Raw genomic sequence first — 17,463 nt, 5'->3', positions numbered from 1 at the left:
ACCCGCCGAGGCTGAGCAAATGTCAACATCGGCTCTGTGTTTTCTTACGAACTTAAATATAAAAAAGCGTGAAGTTACAGTGAAAATAATATCAAAAAGAACTTGAGTGTGCATTATTTAAGGACAAAATTAAAATAGCAAAAATAGTGTACTCAGCAGTGCAAAAAAAAGAAAAAAAAAAATGGGCTCGTAAAGTTTATGTACCTACCCAGTGACTTTTAAAGACAAAACAGTATAAATAAAGAAGTTTATACAACTTTATACATCGCAAAACTGCTAGTGGCTGTGAAATAATTAATTATTGACTAGAATAACTATGTAGTGATTTTGTGAAAATTCTACAAAAAAAAAAAAAACTACATTAAAAACAAATATAATAAAAATTCCGAAGTCATCGTACATTAACGCCATCTACTAGACGACGACGAGGAGCGGTTTATGTCAAACTCAACTAAATCGACCCACGAAAAAAGTTCCGTCAATTGGCAAAAGAGGTCACTATTAAAAGATTATTAATGAATTTTGTCTTGCTACCAAGTTCCCAAGATCATCAATAGGGGTTACCTGCATGGTAAACAAAGTAACAATACTTTAAATTGACAATGGAGCAGGTAATGACCGCACTTCTTTCTATTCAAAAAGAACTCGACGAACAGAAAAAACTTATACACAAAAAAGGGGAAGAAGTGACAGAGAACGTAACATTAAATATAAATAAGATACTAGAAGAGAAATTAAAAAATTTGGAAGAAAAACATGAAAACCTTAAGTCGAGGGTGGAAAATCAAGAGCAAAGATTATACTACATGGAGAGACAATCAAGACAACGTAATCTAGTCTTCTTTGGATTGGAGGAACACGAAAAATCCTACTCAAATTTAGAAAACACTATAGTAGACTTTGTACATAAATACTTCCCAATACAAATAGACCATAAAGACTTACAAGCGATCAGAAGAATAGGGAAGAGGACTAAAAAGCCACGACCGATAGTTATTACTTTCACAACACTTGGCAAGAAGATAGATATCTTAAAGGGCAAAGGAGCTTTAAAAGAAACACCGTATTATATCAAAGAAGACTACCCTCAATCAGTCTTGCAAAAAAGAAAAGAGCTACAGGAGCAAGTTATAGCAGAAAGAGAGAAGGGTAATAAAGCCATTATTAAATACGACAAGCTTGTTCTACTAAATAATTCATCCAAAGACCCGAAAAACAATAAAAGAAATCTATCAGAATCTCCAGAGAATAACACAATCAACCATGCCGAGCAGATATCTCAAGCAAACAAAAAGAACAAAACCTTGGCTGCCCACATAATCCAAAGGTCTTCAAGCTTTTCCGAAGGCGGAGTAAAACCGAGCATACTAAACTATCTAACAAACAAAAATAACAAGAAAACAAACACACAAGCCAACACCACAAATATATAGCAACGAACCGACCAGCCTCAGCCAGAAAACAACAAACAAACTGAAGAATGTACATTAATACAAAACACACATCTTCCAAGCCGGCTGGTCCCCGTGGAAGAGTACGACCACAACCCTCCAGGAAAACCACAAAAACAAAAAACCACTAAACTGAACAAAGACTTTAAGAATTGTATAAAAATTGGAACTTATAATGTCAGGTCTCTCTCATCAATACACCGATACTTAGAACTCAATAATGCATTAAAAGATATAAAATGCGACATACTAGGACTCTCAGAAACAAGAAAAATGGGCTGCCACATAGAAGAGTATTCAGACTATGTTTTCTGCTATATAGGAGAAACAAAGGGATTGTATGGAGTCAGATTTTTAATAAAAAAGGCATGGAAAAACAATATAACTAACTTCACTGGCATTTCGGAGAGAGTAGCGCTACTTCAAATGAATTTTGGCGGACTAGACATTTCTATAATTCAGGCATACGCACCCACGGAAAAATCAGACGATACAGAAATACAAAAATTCTACAATGATCTGAAAAAAGCTCACACACTATCCAATGAGAAAATCATAATATTGGGAGACTTCAATGCAAAAATAGGGCAACCCAAAAAAGAAGAAAAACTCGTCATGGGACAGTACGGGCTAGGCCAAAGAAACGAAAGAGGCGAAAGACTGCTAGAATATGCATTGGAATATAGACTAGCAATAATCAACACTTATTTCAAAAAAAGACCAAGCAGAAGATGGACTTGGAAGTCACCAGACGAAAAAGTTAAAAACGAAATCGACTACATCATGACAAATGTCCCAAAAATAGTCCAAAATTATGAAGTTCTCAACAACGTAAAGTTTCAAACAGACCATAGACTACTTAGAGCAACAGTTCTATTGAGTCAAGTGAAAAAAAATAGAAAAGGTTTTAAACCACCACCAAAAATCCCAAAAAATGAAGAAGAAACAAGATACTACATAGACAGCCTCAAATCGAACATCGATACCAAACTAGCAGATACCAGAAACGTTCAATCTTACTATGATGCGCTAGAAATAGCTATAACAAAAAGTTTAACTAGCAAAAACAATACAAAAAAAAGAAAAACGACACAAAATATTTAGCGAAGAAACACTAGCCTTAATTAACAAACGCAGTGAATTAACTCTAAGAAAGAATAAAGATGCTGATACAAAGAAAGAACTAAGCAAATTATATAAGGAAACTAGCAAAGCGATTAAAAGAGACTATAGTAAGCACAGGCAAAGGATAATAACAGAAAATTTAAATGAATTCCGAAGCACAAAGAGAGCATTTAAAGAATTGAACTTAAGAAAAACTTGGATACAAAAACTAGAAGGCCAACATAAAGAAATTACAACAAGACAAGAAATCGTACAGCAGGCAACTTCTTTCTACCAAGAATTATACAAAAACAAAAATAAAACCATCAAGGAAGCCAACGATTCACACAACTGTTATAACACGGAAACAATTAGACCGATAGAAGAAAAAGATACATACGCCCAGCTGAAGCATCTAAAATCAGATAAAAGTCCTGGTCCCGACGCAATAACCAATGAAGCTTTGAAAATAGGCGCACCAGTTTTACTTAAGCCTCTCACAGAATTATTCAATCTCATACTAGAAGCTGAAATCGTACCAATCCAATGGTGCACGTCGGACATCATATTACTATATAAAAAAGGAAACCCCCTCGATATCAACAACTATAGACCAATTAGCTTACTGGCAAATATATACAAAATCTTCTCATCTATAATTCTTAAACGCATAACACAAGAGATTGAAAAGGCACAACCAATAGAACAAGCTGGCTTTCGTTCTGGGTTTAGCACACTAGACCATATACAGGCACTAGAACAAGTTATAGAAAAATACGAAGAGTTTAATAAGCCACTCTATCTAGGTTTTATCGACTACAGCAAAGCCTTTGACAGCATAAGCCACAACTCTATATGGAAATCACTAAAGAAATTAAACATAAATTCGAAATATATAAATATTATAAAATATATATACAACAACAGCACAAGTTATGTGAAGCTAGAATCTAGAGGTGATGCAATTAATATTGAAAGAGGAGTCAGACAGGGGGACCCCCTGTCACCTAAGCTGTTTATCGCGGTTCTAGAAGATGTATTTCGAAACACAGACTGGAAAAATAGAGGTATAAAAATAAACAACAGGTATCTAAACCATCTCAGATTTGCGGACGACATAGTTATGCTGTCTGAAACAGCAAATGAATTACAAGATATGCTCCGCTCTCTTGTTCAAGCGAGCTCACAAGTAGGATTAGAGATGAATGCTACAAAAACCAAAATCATGACAAACAGCATAGAACGACCCATCAATGTAAAAGGAAAAACTATAGAATATGTCTACAGTTACATCTACCTAGGCAAACAAATATCATTTTTAAAAACGCACAATGAAGACGAAATTGAAAGAAGAACAAACATAGCCTGGAAGAAATTTTGGTCACTCAGAGAAATTTTAAAAGGAGACTACTCAATAAACCTTAAGAAAACTGTATTAGACACCTGTATACTGCCTTGTCTACTGTATGGCTGCCAAACTTGGGTATACACGACAAGAGCAAAACAAAGAATTACAACAACACAAAGAGCTATGGAGAGAAGTATCCTAAACATAAGAAAAATTCAAAAAGTCAGGAGCAAAGTAATAAGACAGAAAACAAAGATGACAGATGCCCTCACACAAGCTCTAAAATTGAAATGGCAGTGGGCAGGTCACGTATTGAGATACACAGACACCAGGTGGACAGTCAACACTACAATCTGGAAAGGGCCAATTGGCAAAAGAAGGGTAGGGAGACCGAAAAGACGATGGGCTGACGACATAACCGAAACAATAGGAAAAGACTGGCAAACGATCGGCAAGGACAGAGATCAGTGGAAAGGACTGGAGGAGGCCTTCACCAGAGGAGGGGTCCATATCCAATAACAAAAATTAACTCGTACTAACATTTAGACAATAGGCATTAATAACTAACTAAACACTAACAAATAAATACCACATTGCAAATGAAAGTTCAGGATAAGGAAATACAGGCCTTTTTTTTTTTAATTTTTTTTTTTTAATTTTTTTTTATTTATTATCAATGAGAAAGAAAAATTTTTTGAAATATAATGGGACTTTTTAGTACGAACTTTATACTCATACTGATTAGAAATGTGTTAGTTGAATCTAAAGCTGCCTCTCGCACTTTGCATGTAAAATAGCTTGACACAACACTATATTTAGATATTGATAATAACACTTACCGCTTGCGCGATAGAAGCCCTTGTGTTCAAGAAGTTGACGCAAGAAAGAAATGACTCGCTGGGTACCGTATTGATCCATGTCAGGTAAGTTAATTTCATCACAAAACAAAACCAACCATTTACCGAGCTGAAATAGAAATGTTTGTTTATTTTTTAGTATTTGTTATCTAAATGTTGTCTATGAGTTCATCATTATTTTTTAAGTATCAGCTATCATGCTTTTATTTGCTATAATGGCATTGTGATTTTTTAGTTGTGTACAACTTTACTATTACTTTGTCATGGTGAAGTAATCAGAGATTTATGTGCCTTGAGCTCAGTTTGGAGTAAGTATGGCGGTTATGGGAGTTTTTAGACATAAATAATTAATTAGCGATTGTTCTTGTTATAACGTTATTTCTACAAAGTAAAATTAACATTTGTAAGTGAATAAAAAAATTGTTGCTGTCTCATTCTTTAAATCGAAAATCATTAACTCTGGAAGTGGTTGGTGGTTGATTGTAGTAGGGTCACCAGTGCCGGGCGGCACAATAAGGAGTCCGTAATAGGGTAGACAGTTTATTCCCAATCACACACAGTATATTTAGCAGAAGGAGAAAGTACGGGAGGGCACTATGTATTTTTTTTTTTTTTTTATTGCTTAGATGAGTGGACGAGCTCACAGCCCACCTGGTGTTATGTGGTGACTGGAGCCCATATACATCTACAACGTAAATGCGCCACGCACCTTGAGATATAAGTTCTAAGGTCTCAGTATAGTTACAACGGCTGCCCCACCCTTCAAACCGAAACGCATTACTGCTTCACGGCTGAAATAGGCGGGGTGGTGGTACCTACCCGTGCGGACTCACAAGAGGTCCTACCACCAGTAAAAAACGTCGTATGTTTACTGGTGGTCAAACCTCTTGTGAGCTCTTATATCTCAAGGTGTGTGGCGCTTTTACGTTGTAGATGTCTATGGGCTCCAGTAACCACTTAACACCACGTGGGTTGTAAGCTCGTCAACACATGTAAGCAATAAAATAAAATAAAACACTACATTAACTATGTCACGTACGTATGTAAATAGGCAGGGTACCTACACGTGCGACCTCACAACGGTTAAATAGTTTGAATACAGATAAAGTGTATACCTGAACCGGAGCAAGCACAACGCCGTTCGGAGTCTTCCTGTACTCGCAGTAATGATCGAATGTTTTCAGCAGCAGCTCCGGCGTCGTGGCGGACGAGAAGTTCAACCCTACCACCTCCATGTCGGGCAGCGCTCGGAGCGCAGAGAACAGAGTCATCGTCTTCCCGGAGCCGGGCGGACCGCACAGAACTGTGAATTGTGTTTATTGATCACTACGAGTATGATGCAGTGTCACTAGCATTCCATTTCGAAATTCGAAATTGAGACGTATTTATTTTATAATTAAAAAAAAAAATACTATTCAAGCTTTTCATAGAATATTATAGAGATGGAATTAAATTAATGCCTTAAAAAAAGTGCTCTAAAAATGATAATAGGGTCTTATTATAAACACTATTATAGTAATCGGCAAACTTCTTGAGCAAATGACCTTGACTGCGCAGAACCGAATTTTAGATCACTTTGGTGGTGAGGGTGAGGCGCGACGGCAGGGGAAATCGTATCGAGCGCGTTATTGGTAGATCAGTCGAACCTTGCGTCCCGCACCGCGCCCTCATTCCGCTTGCTCCCAAAAGTACGCTTGCGTACAGTGGAAAGTCTATCGTTATTAATCGTTAAGTTATTTGTTATAATTGCTTGTGGACTTTGTTGCCATTGCTATTTGTTGAGTGTTTGTTGATTTTTTATAAAACATACACTATGCCGTGACAAACTGGTGTAGTACTTAAAAGAAAGGGTAGAAAATTTGTGTACGACGTATATTGCTTCTTTATAAAATAGGGGAAGAATGATATGGAAAAAGTAAAACAGACTTTGGAAGCAAGAAAAACATCAGTGAGTACTGTTAGGTGCATTATTAACGAAGCTAAAGGCTCTGGCTTGCTCGCCGTGTTTCGGACTCCGGGTAAGAAAAGATCAGGGAAGAAGAAAGTTACCGGAATGGATAGTTTCGGTCAATCTGTAATAAAAAGATGTAATCATAATAACTACATAACAAGCAGCGAAACTCCGTATCGTAGAAAGGCTTCGAAAAATTTAAAGAAGATATAAATTTTAATGGCTCGGAATGAAGCTTACGACTAATTATGAAAGAGCTAGGCTTCAGATGGAAAAAAAGAACAGAAAATAATCGGAAGCTGGTAAATGAAAAAAGTAACATTCGATTACTACGAATCGAATATCTTCAAAAAATAATTAATTATAGACAAAAAAGAAGACCGAATCGACCGAGTTGTAAACTACGCCGATGAGCCCTATGTCGACTCATCACGATGATAGCGACTCGGGTGATGAAAACAGTGATGATGATGATGGTCAAGATTATGATAACGAAAAAAAAATTACAAATACCAGCTTCGCTTCAACTGAACCAAGACCTGGCAACAGCTCTAGTTTTGACTTAATAGAAGGAATATCTATTTTACCCCAAGATTAAATTATTACAATTATTAACCTAGATGTTTTGTTGATGTTCTAATAAATATATAAATAAATACATATGTTGATTTTCATAATTTAATAGCATTATGACGCAGAGTAAGTAATGTTTTTGCACGTGAATGTACCATGCGCAAACTTACCCCCACTACGTCAACAAATGCTCAAGAAGTTTGCCGGTTATTATACGAAATATATGATACGCATATCGTCTTCTCGCATTACAACTGTATAATCTCAAAACTTACTAATTTTACAGGAGAGTGTTTTAAAGATTTAAAATGTGATATTTATAATATTAATCATCTTTGCAACATTTATTTTTTATTTTTTACCAGTTGCATTATCTGTCTTTTAAAGTAAGATAAAATTATGTATTAATTTTATTTATAGTAGTCAAAACATAAATAAACAAACAAAAAAAAACTAAAACTAAGCTACGCTCTTTTTTTTGTCAGTATTTATGAGAAAAATACTGGTGTTACCAAATGATTCTGGATATTAACTTAAATTTGAATATTTTTGGAAATTGTACACTTTTAATGCGAAGAGACGATATGTCACGCAATCATTCCAGGAACTGTTTTTGAGGAATATTAGATTTTGGTTTAAAAGACATTTTCATTTTTTTGGCCTTTTTTACGTTAAAATATCCAAGACTTTTTAAATCTTTGATTAAGATTAATAACTTATATATTATTATACTCTTTAATTGATACACACCCAAAGGTTTATGTTCGGCAAGCCAAGTATAAAGCAAGGCTTCGTGACGCACTGTGTCTAAGGTAGGAACAACAACGTCAGGTGCAGCAACTTTGTGAGTTTCAACTTCGATTTGTGGTACTTTCGCGGACCACGGAACCCATTCTCCGGTCACGCTAACCTGCGTGTACATTACAAAACGAAATATTTATTTCCACAGCACAGAAAACTTCACGTTTACAATGTAATATCGATTAAAATTTGGTTATAATACTTTACCTCAAAATCGATAATGTGTTGATTGGGTCCGCAATTGGGTAGCAGCATTGTGCTGGCTGATCGTATGAAATCACCGAGTTCATTGCGATCCTATAAAATTTGCAACATTAAGAAGAATGTTAGAGCAATAACTAAAATTTCTATCAATCAATGTGATTTTTTACATACCTTTAATTTTGCGTCACCAGCAAATGACCATAGTAAAGAATATACCAGCCATTTCGGTATGTAGGCTTCTAATTGCTCGTTTGTGATGGGGAAGTCCGGATGTTGTCGATTGTATCCCAGTATATTCCTGAAGTACACAATTCCAGTTATATCTAATGTTCCATATAAGATGAATTTGTTACACGCGACACCACCTTGTCAAGTTTTTATTCCTGTCCAATTTAACGCAAATAGACCAATATTGTGTTGATGCTCACTTCGATTGAGTGGTAGATTGAGTATTCGAGCTTCGACTATCACCTTTAATTCGTCGTTGTTGACTTTAGTTTCCGTGCGACCACGCGATTCATTTTTAGATAAAAAATTTAATGTCGGAAGAGCAATATGTTATTGATAAATTTATTACCTAACACCGCGGTTAAGCATAGAGTGCAGCGAAGACAGAGCTCGATGGCGAGTGAAGTCCATTATGTGATCTAGGGATGCAGCTCTTTCGAGACATTTGACCACGAGACCGTCGCCAAAGAAAAGTGGCTGTAGTATAGCCGCCACGTCACGCTGCGTCTGAAAAATCACCACAATTAGTTCCGTTTTATAAATAACATTACATATATTACCCAATGTACCTACATTGAAGGAGACCAATTCCATTTTTAATAATAATAAATATCTTGTTAGGGCCAGTGTTAGCAACATTCCGATTTGAGCCCCGTGAGCTCACTTACATGTCAAGGAGCAGATGAAATAGCCTCTCAAGGCTATCAGCATAGGTAAAAAAAGTATTTGTTGTGGGATCTTAAACTTACTTGTAAAGCGGGTGACAGGATATTTTCAGTGACATTCTGTTCACTACCGGGTGTAGGTGCAGCCATGACAATACTGAACGAATCCTCCTCGCCATCTTCCAAAGGAATATTTTTCAACCTAAAAACATTTTATTCCTTTAGTATTTAGAAAAAGATATTCTAAGTTACTAATTTTTTTTTCTGTTTTATTAACTTTATCTGTAACTAAAATTTAAATAAAAAGTTAGAAACCTCATCAGATAATTTTCGAAGATCATCTCAGTTGTAAGGACGTCTTGCGAGAACCAAACCATACCGCAACGAGACACTGTAGCAAGCGTTGCGTATTTCAAGTCTTGTACCTATAAAAAAAATTGTAATAAAATAAAACGTCCAAGAAGTTACTTGAAGAAGAAGAAGACTAATGTCTTACTAAGCTAATCCCAATTTTTTCTTCTTTTCGCTCGCATATTAATATTTGTTTAATTTACCTACAATGGAACTATGTCCTTGATTGACACTCAGAGTTAATAATAATTTATTTTTACATTAATAAATTTTCAAAAGCTTTCAAATCAGATACCAACAACTCAAGAGTTCTGGACAAGAAAAACATTTTACCTCGAACATGATTCTGACATTCGGAGGCAGCGATAGACGTTCACCGTTTGGCAGAGTGAGGAGCTTGTTGTCGTCCAGTACAGAGTTCAAGTTCTCGACCCACTCGGGATCGACGTCGCCGTCGAATATAATCCATTGGCGTTTGTTGATCTCACCTCGTACGTTATCAATTATTTTCCTTTAACAATAAACAGGTAATTTTATATCAAACGAGGTACGATGGTATTGGATGATTAATACAAATGATTTTAACACAATTTTAGACTAAAATTAGACTAAATTTAAAACAATTTTAGACTAAACATTTACTGGTGGGCAGGACCTCTAGTGAGTTCGCGCGGGTGGGTACCACAACCCCGCCTATTTCTGCCGTGAAGCAGTAATGCGTTTCGGTTTGAAGGGTGGGGCAGCCGTTGTAACTATATTGAGACCTTAGAACTTATATTTCAAGGTGCGTGGCGCATTTACGTTGTAGATGTCTATGGGCTCCAGTAACCACTTAACACCAGGTGGGTCGTCCACCCATCTAAGCAATAAAAAAAAACAACTAAAATTATCGTTTACCTTAATATATGTGTGAAGAGACCATCAGTCCATTCACGTGTGTTTGGATCGAGAACACCGTATAAAGTTTCCTTTGACATCGCTTTTGGATCGATCACGTGGGCAACACCCTCAACGCCTTCGAATCTGTTTTAAAAAAAAACAATCAAACGTTTAATAATATAAAAGTCTTTTATTCGTTACTATAAAATCGTATACAATGTTTGGTAACAATTTTTTTCCACTACCTATTTACTGGCAGCCTAAGGGGCTGTTACAGCTACACGCTTACGTGGTATCTATTTATATAACAGAGAATATATGTGTGTATATCTAAAACCCGAGAACTGTTGCCCCAATTAATATGAAACTTTGCACACATATAAATACATATAAAGGACGACATGAGCACTCCGACGAGCATAGTTACGTTAGTGTCGGATAGGCGGCGCTAATGGCAGTATTTTTTTCTTTTTTGAACCATAGGACGAATTGATATGAAATCTACAAATTATTATAATAATATATAAAAGAGAATCAGTTTGTGAATAATATTTGAAAGCTTTACCTCTCCAAAGCTTTAAGTAGTACTCGCCATGCGGTAGATTTACCGCTGCCTGATGGCCCGACCATCATCAAGCCATGATTTAGCTTGCAGATTTGGTATAGTTGCAGTACCTGTACATTGATTATTATTAGGAAAAATAAGCGTCAGTGTTTTTTTTTCAAGATGGTAGTACAGGATATTCGTTATTGTATATGACGCTTAGACATGAAATATTCATAGATTTTATTTTTCATCCACCTTCTCTTGTTTAATTTATATTCCATAGCATGTGATTTACCGATGTCATTTATAACTTACGAGGAGAAAAAGTAGAACTAAAAATGGACAAGCAAAATTCAAACTGGGATTTTTAAACTAATTCTCAATAATATCAATTAGTATGTATCTATTTATAATAGTGAAATTTTCTTCACCATTTATGAACACTCAAGTTGTTCTAGAGCTATCAGTTTTTTCCTTGTTACAGAACGGAACCAAAGAGGAAGTTCATTCAACGACACTTTCCCGAAAACAAATGTTGATAGAGTAAAGAAAAAAAAACATTGTAAAGTTCAACAAGGATCAAGAATATATGAAGCTTAATGGACATAAACATTTTCAGACATATCCAGTCATGTGCATGTAGGGCGTGATATAGCGATAGTAGGACTTGAATGGAAGACTTGAATATAAATAATTATTTTAGCTTATGTTGTAATATAAAGTTACTTAACAAAAAGCATTAAGGGCAGATTAACTGGTTATTTCTGATTGATAAAAATGTATAATTAAAAATATGATACAATCGATCAACGATAACGTAATTAAATTATGTTGAGAGACCAACAAGTTATAACCAATTTAATTCAATTCAAATTCATTTTATTCTGGTTTTGAGGCAAAAGGATCAGAGAGCAATGATCATCCTTTACACAAAATCTTAATGATTAATACTAATTTGTATTAGTCCATTTTAAAATGCGGTACCAGTCAACTGCCCTATTGAGACTCTTCAGGAATGCTGCTATTCTCACGGAAGAAGGATTACAAATACTTTCACCTAATCCAACATTACAGTCAAAAGCAGTTAAAACACGAGAAAATACCGACAAAAGCGTGTGTTTAGAAAACCATAATATATGAGTGGTGATGGCGACACACAGAGACGTGAGCACAAATAGGGAGTGAGAGAGCGTCCCACACCGGCCGGTCACTGACCTTGTCGATCCACGTGCTGAGAAGCGCTCGCGACGATTCGCTGCGCCTCTACGTGCCGTTAGCGGGTTAGCATGGAAACGCATACGCATTCACACTCACATACTAACGTATTATGGTAACGATATCATATTTTATTGTGTAGAGATTGCATTTAGGAATTATTACATTTGGTTAAATATGTCTTCAATGATATTTAGGGAAAAACGTAATAAATCGCATAAATATTTGTTTAATGCAGTCACTACATAATTATAATGATAAGCAAAATGTTAAATTAGTTATGGTTATTTCGACATGAGTATTCTTTTGTACGAGATGTTCATAGTAATTAAATATTTACCGTCACCATATTATTTCTTTGAATTTTGATGGAATGCCGTGTAAATCGTCAAATACAAGTGCATGTATGTTCATGTTTAGAGATGTGAACGACGAGTCACTCATGAATAAATATTGTCAATAATAATATTTGTGTCATAGCTGTTAACTCCTCAACCAGATTTTTATGTTTATTTTAACTATAATAATTCAATACATATCTATCTCAATAGAAAGTAAACACACCTTGTCCATCCAAGTGGAGCCTTGTTCGTCAGCTTCACCACAAACCAAAAATTCTTCAGCGCAAACTGCCCGAATTTCGTTCTTCAAGCCTGAAAGAAATTAATATAACATTTATTAGATAATTAAAAAAAAAAGTGAATTATGTTAGGTGATATTTGTCTGAGTTTTTTTTTTTGCTTAGATGGGTAGACAACCTTCCAGCCCACCTGGTGTCAAGTGGTTACTGGAGCCCATAGACATCTACAACGCAAATGCGCCACCCACCTTGAGATATAAGTTCTAAGGTCTCAAGTATAGTTACAACGGCTGCCCTACCCTTCAAACCGAAACGCACTACTGCTTCACGGCAGAAATAGGTAGGGTGGTGGTACCTACCCGCGCGGACTCACAACAGGTCCTACCACCAGTAACAAGGAGGATGATTTAAAAATTACCAGTCATTTCGGCTCTAGTGTACCCCACATTTGGGAACACGTCGTTCAGCAGTGAGAAAAGCAATGGAATATCCTCTGCTACCAGTTTCGGGACCATTGTCTCGCAGACAGACTGAATTAGAATATCTTGTTCGGGCAACGATTCTGCAATAGATGCTTCGTCGGGTACTTCTTGTCCTCGTTCAGCTAATGTCTCCTGCAAACACAAAATGTATATCATTTAGGTCATTTGTAGACTGATAATAAGTTAACATAGATACTTTGTACTTTATGCCAGCACGATTTGTAGTCTCTCCGCATCGTTTAGGGATTTCATATAAAAGATTTAAGCGGGGGTATTTTAAATTATTGAATACCCTGAATGATGCAAGGTTACTGTAAGCATCAGTAGTTGCGAGGCAAGTTTCTCACTCTGATTTTGCAATATGAAGCTCACCTTTATCTTCTGTATGCGATCACGTTTCACATTACCGGCAGATACAAGCACTGATTTGAGTGCTCGCAAACCGAAATCGTAGTGAGATTGGTTCGATAGTTGTTCGTCACACAGTCTGAAAGTTAACATTGATTTAAGACAAATTTCTTTAGATTTATAGGCAAATTAAACAAAGAAAAACTGGTGGTTTTACTGGTGGTAGGACCTCTTGTGAGTCCGCGTGGGTAGGTACCACCAACCTGCCTATTTCTGCCGTGAAGCAGTAATCCATTTCGATTTGAAGGGTAGGGCAGCCGTTGTAACTATACTGAGATCTTAGAACTTATATCTCAAGGTGGATGGCGCATTTACGTTGTAGATGTCTATACTTATATCTCAAGGTGGATGGCGCATTTACGTTGTAGATGTCTATGGGCTCCAGTAACCACTTAATACCAGGTGGGCTGTGAGCTCGTCCACCTATCTAAGCAATAAAAAAAAATAAAAAATGGGCTTACTTAAAGAATGGTACAATTTTGCAGGCCAGCTTCTCGGCAGTTCGGAATCCCTGACTGAACAACATGACTTCCGCGATGAGTTGCCTGTCCGGGGTAGTCATAGCCAAGCTTCGGAATAGCTTCTTCAAATTATCGGGCAAGTTTGAGCGTCCAGCGTAACCAGGGTTCATGGTAATGAAGATCGCCATGTCTTGCGAGACGCGGACTTGTTTACCTACCAGCTCCACTGTAATCGATTTGCCTAAAAGAATTGTTGCATTATTAATAAGGCAAATTCAAAGTTTATAAAATTATATGACTAATGTATTGATAAAGAAATTAGGTTTTCTTTTTTGTGAAATCTAATTTATAACAAATTAAAGTAAAGTAAAGCAAGAATTATCGTTGAAATTCATGTAATTAATTACTAGTATTGTCCCCTTCTTGGTGGCTTTTGAGAGCCTCCTGGATTGTCTGAACTTGTTGAGATACAGCAGACAGCATTCTTTCTTCGAGACGATTGAATTCATCGAAACAACCCCAGGCACCGACCTGTTTAACAAAATTTCGTGTTTGTACTCTGTTGAAAAATACATGCCAAGGCCACTTAGTCTTATAAGAAAATTCACCTGGCACAGACCGACGAAGATACGGCCCATGGCCTGGAAGTCGAAGGTTTCATCGCAGTTGAAGACCAACACGAAGCGACCGAGTTGATTACCCAAAGCTTTTACAGACTCCGTTTTACCGGTACCAGCCGGCCCTATTGACAACGGAAAAATGAATAGTTAGGCTTGAGTTTTATACTTTATCGTTAACCTCAATATTTATTTTTGTCCGTACCAAAAGGCGATCCACCCAGGCGAGCTTCCAGCGCTTGCGTCATGGTGAGATAGCATCGATCCGTCAACGGAGTTTGTACTAGACGATCTTGAACACCCAAATATTCAAAGCCATACAGGAATTTAGCATTGGCCATATGTATTGTCAGTTGTTGCAGCACCTGTAAAAGATAATTTGTTGAATATTTTTTCTAAATTTGCAATTCCGACCCGGTGGTGGATTTAGTGAAGTACTGCTTTTACTAGGGCAGATGTTAGTTAAGTCACAGGCTGTGCTCAGCGAGATTTTACTAGCAATAGGTATGGATTATTTTAAATTTATGGTGCGAAATATAAATAACAAAAAATTAACTTACGTCGTTATTCCTTGGATCGAAATAGAAACGCATCTCGTACAGCCAATCAAACGAGCGCGGGCTGTTCACGCCCGAAGCGATCAGACGACGAGTCACTGTACGCTTGTGAACGAATTCGTTGATCTGTTAACAAAACACGTATTAAGGAATTGATTTTCTTATAATATTCCTACTTATAAAATAAGTTATGCAATATTTTATTGAAAGTAAATTGAAACCAATCATTAATATGTAGTGTTCTGTTTTATTTTCTCACCAAATGTTCAAGTTTCCTTCTTCTAAGCGGGGGTTGTTCTTGCAAAACAGAGTCAGCAAGTATGTTCAGCATGTTTTCAACATGAGCCAGTACGCGTTTCAATCCATCTCCGCCCCCATTAACGAGCGCTGCCTCTACATCCTCGGACCAGAGGATCTGAGCCGCTAGCACAACTATTTGAGCCTAAATAAAAAAGTTTCCGGTTAAAGCCTATAAAAATGTGTAGTAAAATGTGTAATACTTAAACATCATAAATTTTATAGGCACACCTGATACTTATCACACCATTCGATAAACTTCAGAGGGTCGACATTGCCGTCCTTGAATTGTTTGACATCGCCAACCGCGTCCTTCAATCTGCAAGCTAACGTGACACGCATTTCACGCTCAACCATCGACAACCATGAGTTGATTTTTGGATTTTCTATTGTTGAAACAGGGGCTGTGAAGTAAACCTGAAAAAAGTTTTTAGACGTTAATATAGCCTGCATTACAAAACGACGTACCCGGCGCCGCTGTTGGTTCTCCTCTCTTACGGAGTGGACTGGGTGACAGCGATAGCTTTGGTACATCACCGGAGGCAGCTGGCAACTCAGCTTGCAAGAGATCTAGGACGTGTTACTGTTGGTGGTACCGGTCGATTATTAGAGGATACCTAGCGATAGTAGCATTGAACTGTTTCCGTGACTCAGATATGTAATAATCACTACATAGTATTAAACAAAGTCGCTTTCTCTGTCCCTATATCCCTGTGTATGCTTAAATCTTTAAAACTACGAAACGGATTTTGATGGGTTTTTATTTAATAGATAGAGTGATTGAAGAGGAAGGTTTATATGTATAATAACCTCCATTAAATAGTGGAGAAATCAAAAATAAATTACAGTTTCCGAAGCGAAGCGAGGGCGGGTCGCTAGTTGCCTATATTTATAATATGTCTATATTTCCCGCTGGCAATAAGCAAGTATGATCAATTGAAATTGACCGCTTGTTATTTAAAAGAGTTATTAGGAATTAATTATTAGCATTTCGTATTAAAATATTGTTGTCAACCGAAAAATATAAGATTAACATAAAATCTTTGATGTTGAAAACGGTACCTCTTCTCCTTCCCTAGAAGCGATTCCGTTGATGATGGTATTGTCTTCATTTAGAATGATGGCTGAAACCCCAGCAAACATTTTCTTAAAGTGTTTCTGTAGACGCGCTATGTTCTTGCTGTTACCAATGATCTCGAGGAGATCTTCATCACCCACGAAATAGAATCTAAAATAAACATTACGGTACACAGCATTAGTTTATTTATTAAATTTCGTATAATTTGTTATTATTTCCATTAAATTTGATAATTTTTGCAGGAGGTAATTACCGAGGAAAGCTGCTTCTCTCCCGCTCCAGATATTCACCGAGCGCCTTTTGTATTTTTCCCAATAAATCAGCCAAACGTTCTAAAGATCTTTGAACACCAGGAATATTCAAAACGTCCATGACCATGGGAGACTTGGAAACTTTTTTCATCAAGCCAAGGAATTCAGAGCTAAATATATAAAAAATTAAATTATTTTTCACTTTCACCATAAATCAGAAGCATTTTTGTTTTAGACATTTTTTTTTTAAATTAACTATTTCTAAAAACAAATTGTGATTCATCTACTAGAAAAAGTTAAATTGTTCCTTTACCTAATGCTCTGGAAACGACTTGTTTCAACGGGTAGCAAAGTCTTGATGTCAGCAGATCCACTGAAGATACCTTCCAGATACACCCATCGCCGTTGTACGTCGATCCATACGTCAAATAGAGCGTTAATACGATTTAACTTTTCCTCCCAAGTAAGAGCTTCTTCTTCAAACACCTGCAGGTACAAAACGGCATCAAGAACATGTCGTCGTTGTCAAACCAAAATCTGCTATGTACACTTTTGAGA

At 36.5% G+C, this 17,463-nt stretch overlaps 2 protein-coding genes across 6 annotated transcripts in view; one reads left to right on the top strand and one right to left on the bottom strand.

Moving 5' to 3' along the window:
• Dhc64C (dynein heavy chain, cytoplasmic) overlaps positions 1–17,463 on the bottom strand; it is a 70,538-nt gene that overhangs the window by 35,340 nt on the left and 17,735 nt on the right. For 3 of the 5 annotated variants that reach the window (XM_089736538.1, XM_089736537.1, XM_089736539.1), the window contains 25 exons: positions 17,219–17,391; positions 16,908–17,075; positions 16,639–16,804; positions 15,808–15,993; positions 15,539–15,721; positions 15,283–15,405; positions 14,928–15,087; positions 14,714–14,847; positions 14,513–14,636; positions 14,106–14,346; positions 13,609–13,723; positions 13,173–13,368; positions 12,739–12,827; positions 12,175–12,222; positions 10,978–11,087; positions 10,431–10,556; positions 9,867–10,044; positions 9,498–9,607; positions 9,267–9,384; positions 8,867–9,024; positions 8,461–8,587; positions 8,293–8,382; positions 8,035–8,194; positions 5,876–6,063; positions 4,743–4,869 (listed from right to left, as the gene is read on the bottom strand). In XM_089736538.1, the coding sequence (XP_089592664.1) occupies positions 4,743–4,869; positions 5,876–6,063; positions 8,035–8,194; positions 8,293–8,382; positions 8,461–8,587; positions 8,867–9,024; positions 9,267–9,384; positions 9,498–9,607; positions 9,867–10,044; positions 10,431–10,556; positions 10,978–11,087; positions 12,175–12,222; positions 12,739–12,827; positions 13,173–13,368; positions 13,609–13,723; positions 14,106–14,346; positions 14,513–14,636; positions 14,714–14,847; positions 14,928–15,087; positions 15,283–15,405; positions 15,539–15,721; positions 15,808–15,993; positions 16,639–16,804; positions 16,908–17,075; positions 17,219–17,391 (3,598 nt within the window). The remainder of the gene's footprint in view (positions 1–4,742; positions 4,870–5,875; positions 6,064–8,034; positions 8,195–8,292; positions 8,383–8,460; positions 8,588–8,866; positions 9,025–9,266; positions 9,385–9,497; positions 9,608–9,866; positions 10,045–10,430; positions 10,557–10,977; positions 11,088–12,174; positions 12,223–12,738; positions 12,828–13,172; positions 13,369–13,608; positions 13,724–14,105; positions 14,347–14,512; positions 14,637–14,713; positions 14,848–14,927; positions 15,088–15,282; positions 15,406–15,538; positions 15,722–15,807; positions 15,994–16,638; positions 16,805–16,907; positions 17,076–17,218; positions 17,392–17,463) is intronic. The other 2 variants (XM_089736540.1, XM_028170719.2) reach the window with 1 other exon arrangement.
• LOC114239801 (uncharacterized) lies at positions 6–4,422 on the top strand. Its single transcript, XM_089736572.1, has 4 exons — positions 6–1,352; positions 1,914–2,074; positions 2,733–3,104; positions 3,483–4,422. The coding sequence occupies exons 1-4, from the start codon at positions 603–605 to the stop codon at positions 4,420–4,422; spliced, it is 2,223 nt and encodes a 740-aa protein (XP_089592698.1). The 5' UTR covers positions 6–602.

Source organism: Bombyx mandarina, chromosome 21 (genome assembly GCF_030267445.1).
Source record: "Bombyx mandarina strain Sakado chromosome 21, ASM3026744v2".
Classification (NCBI taxonomy): Eukaryota; Metazoa; Arthropoda; class Insecta; order Lepidoptera; family Bombycidae; genus Bombyx; species Bombyx mandarina.
This window is presented reverse-complemented; position numbering and strand designations above follow the sequence as displayed.